Source organism: Scophthalmus maximus, chromosome 21 (assembly GCF_022379125.1).
Source record: "Scophthalmus maximus strain ysfricsl-2021 chromosome 21, ASM2237912v1, whole genome shotgun sequence".
NCBI classification, from domain to species: Eukaryota; Metazoa; Chordata; class Actinopteri; order Pleuronectiformes; family Scophthalmidae; genus Scophthalmus; species Scophthalmus maximus.
Window position 1 is genome coordinate 14,567,501 of NC_061535.1, and position 2,500 is coordinate 14,570,000.

The 2,500-nt window shown below is 48.2% G+C and overlaps 1 protein-coding gene across 2 annotated transcripts in view; it reads right to left on the reverse strand.

Moving 5' to 3' along the window:
• LOC118291526 (vasoactive intestinal polypeptide receptor 2) overlaps positions 1-2,500 on the reverse strand; it is a 15,721-nt gene that overhangs the window by 9,077 nt on the left and 4,144 nt on the right. For both annotated transcript variants that reach the window (XR_004786693.2, XM_035619837.2), the window contains exon 3: positions 1,806-1,913. Coding sequence is in view for 1 of the 2 variants with exons in the window: in XM_035619837.2 (XP_035475730.1) it covers positions 1,806-1,913 (108 nt within the window). In the remaining variant the exon portion in view is untranslated. The remainder of the gene's footprint in view (positions 1-1,805; positions 1,914-2,500) is intronic.

Below are 2,500 nucleotides of genomic sequence, written 5' to 3' on the forward strand. Positions count from 1 at the left end.
CACACACACACACACGCACACGCACACACACACACACACACACACACACACACACACACACACACACACACACACACACACACACACACACAGAGAGGGGTTGTTATATATATATATATATATTTATTAAAGGAAATATTTCAGTTAAGGGATTATTGAATGGTGAAGATGATTTCTGGATCCCCCAAATGATCCATTGCTGTGGCTGGAGAACCGTCCTGAACTGAAACCGAACCAATCACGCGACCTCGTCAAATCACACTGTGGGTATTTTAACGGCTGCTTCCTGTACGGAGGCCCAGGGAGGTCAATGCTCTGCAACTCGGCGACCCCATGAACATGCGGAAAATACACATTTCATGGCGAGAAAAAAAATAAATAGACAAATAAGTTAAAGACTAAAGGTTGTTGCCTAGCGACTGGCTTCTCTTCTCTCCTCTGATTTGTTGAGAGTCGGTCAAAGCTGCGACGACGAAGGTGCCAAGTCGGCGGCGCAGCCTGTACACGAAGTGTTCGCGGCGAACAATGGTTCAAACTTCCGTCAGCGACGTTCACACTCGTCGGTCTGACCTTTGGAAGTATCAACGTCTGGCCGCAGCGGGCGAGACGAGCACGAGTGGTCGTGACGTTCAGCGGCCTCCGTCGCAGTCCGTGGCTCGTCGCGACGATAATTACGCGGCTCATCCGTTAACCTGGCGCTTTCCTGACAGACGGCGCCGAGGGAAAACCACCAGAGACGTCGTCTGCCGCCGCCCGGTGATTAATGGGACTCGCGAACAGGAAGAGGCGGAGCAGAGGCGGAGCAGAGGCGGAGCAGAGAGGGTTCTATTCTTTGGTTTTTAAAAAAGTGATAAAACGAGACATGTGAAAATAAACGTCTTGATTTTTCATGATTTATTTCTATTCACTTTCAGCTGAAGTTCCTTTTTTTCATTTCTAATAAACCTCTTTGTCCTGGAAATTTAAATCTCAGGCACATATACCTGAAATATTCTTGAATCGTTGGGTGTTTTGTGTAAAACGACAACGTCAGATTCTTCTCTCATCTCAACTTCTCGTCTCTGGGACATTCGCGACATTCGTCTCGCGACGTTAAAACGTCGTCGTCCAAATCTGACGTTTTCATTTTCGTCCCCACGTGTAAAAGAGGATGTAAAACCACACCGACCTGATAAACTAAGAGGTTTTCATCAGTTTGGTCTTATGCAAACGCAGCGCTGTGAAAAAAGAACAAGCAACATTTTGAAACACACAAGTCGTCGTCATGAATCTCTCCTTCGTAGAAACGTCTGCTCCTGTGAAGTTGCCCGAAGGACGTGAGGGCGGAGAGCGAGAGTGAAGTGGGGGGATGTGACCTGCAGAGAGGCTGAGAGAGCGACAGGGTCAGAGGACGAGCTGCTGCGAGAGGAAGGGGAAGAGGATGAAAGAAGCTGCCGGACGGTAACGCGCACGCACGGCGAAGAGCATCAAAGGCAGACGGACGCGAGGTCATCGGCATGATGGACGACGCGGAACCAGCCGAGTGACAGACGAGAGTTGGTGAAACGGCTGGAAAAAAGGGTCGAGGGGCTCGGACGCCTCGGTCCAGGACGCAAAACGGTGCCGCAGGGAATCCCGTCTGATTATGATTATTATTTTCATAACCCGGACGATAAACACGCAGTGTGAGTGGAGACCATGACCCGACCGGGACAAGATTGGAGATGAGATCAAATCAGAGAATAAAACGCAGCAGCAACCATCATGAATGCTGGAGTGTGTGTGTGTGTGTGTGTGTGTGTGTGTGTGTGTGTGTTGAAGCTCACCGTTTTTTCCAAAAAGGTGGATGAGGGGGGAGGGGCAGGGGAGGGTCATCACCTCGCCGACCGCCGTGCTCTGCCAACAGGCGACGTTGTTCCACTCGCCGCTGCATCCTGAACACACACACACACACACACACACACACACACACACACACAGAAGACAGCTCAGAACTTCCTGTTTGGTGACAAGGAAACTCTTAATTTGACACATTAAAAACCCCTTAACTGGTCGTCATACTCATATTCTGATTATTTTTTCTAAAGCTGCTAAAAAGAAAAATATGTTATTTTTGCCACTGCGTCTGAAATCAAAATAAACACTTTAATATTTTATATTTCGTAGTTGGAGACTCGAGGGACCGTTGGGAGGAACGTGAAAAGACAACTGGGATGACTGGGGAAAGTTAAAGACCGTTTTTCATTCAGTGGATTAATGTGCAGATCATAACTGGTTCATTGTCGTCACGCCCCTTTCAAACGCCTCGTTGTGTCTGAACGAACAAACGAGCTATTGGTGGAACTTTAGGAGTGTTGTCATCGGACAACATGGCAGAAAGAGAGCTCACGATCAGATGCACATTGTCATCTCTTCAATCGTTGTGGAGCTAACATCAAACATGTGCCTGAAACTATGAGAGACAGCAGATCTCTCGCGACGTGTCCATCTTTGGTTCTTCTGAACAAAGCGATGAGGATAT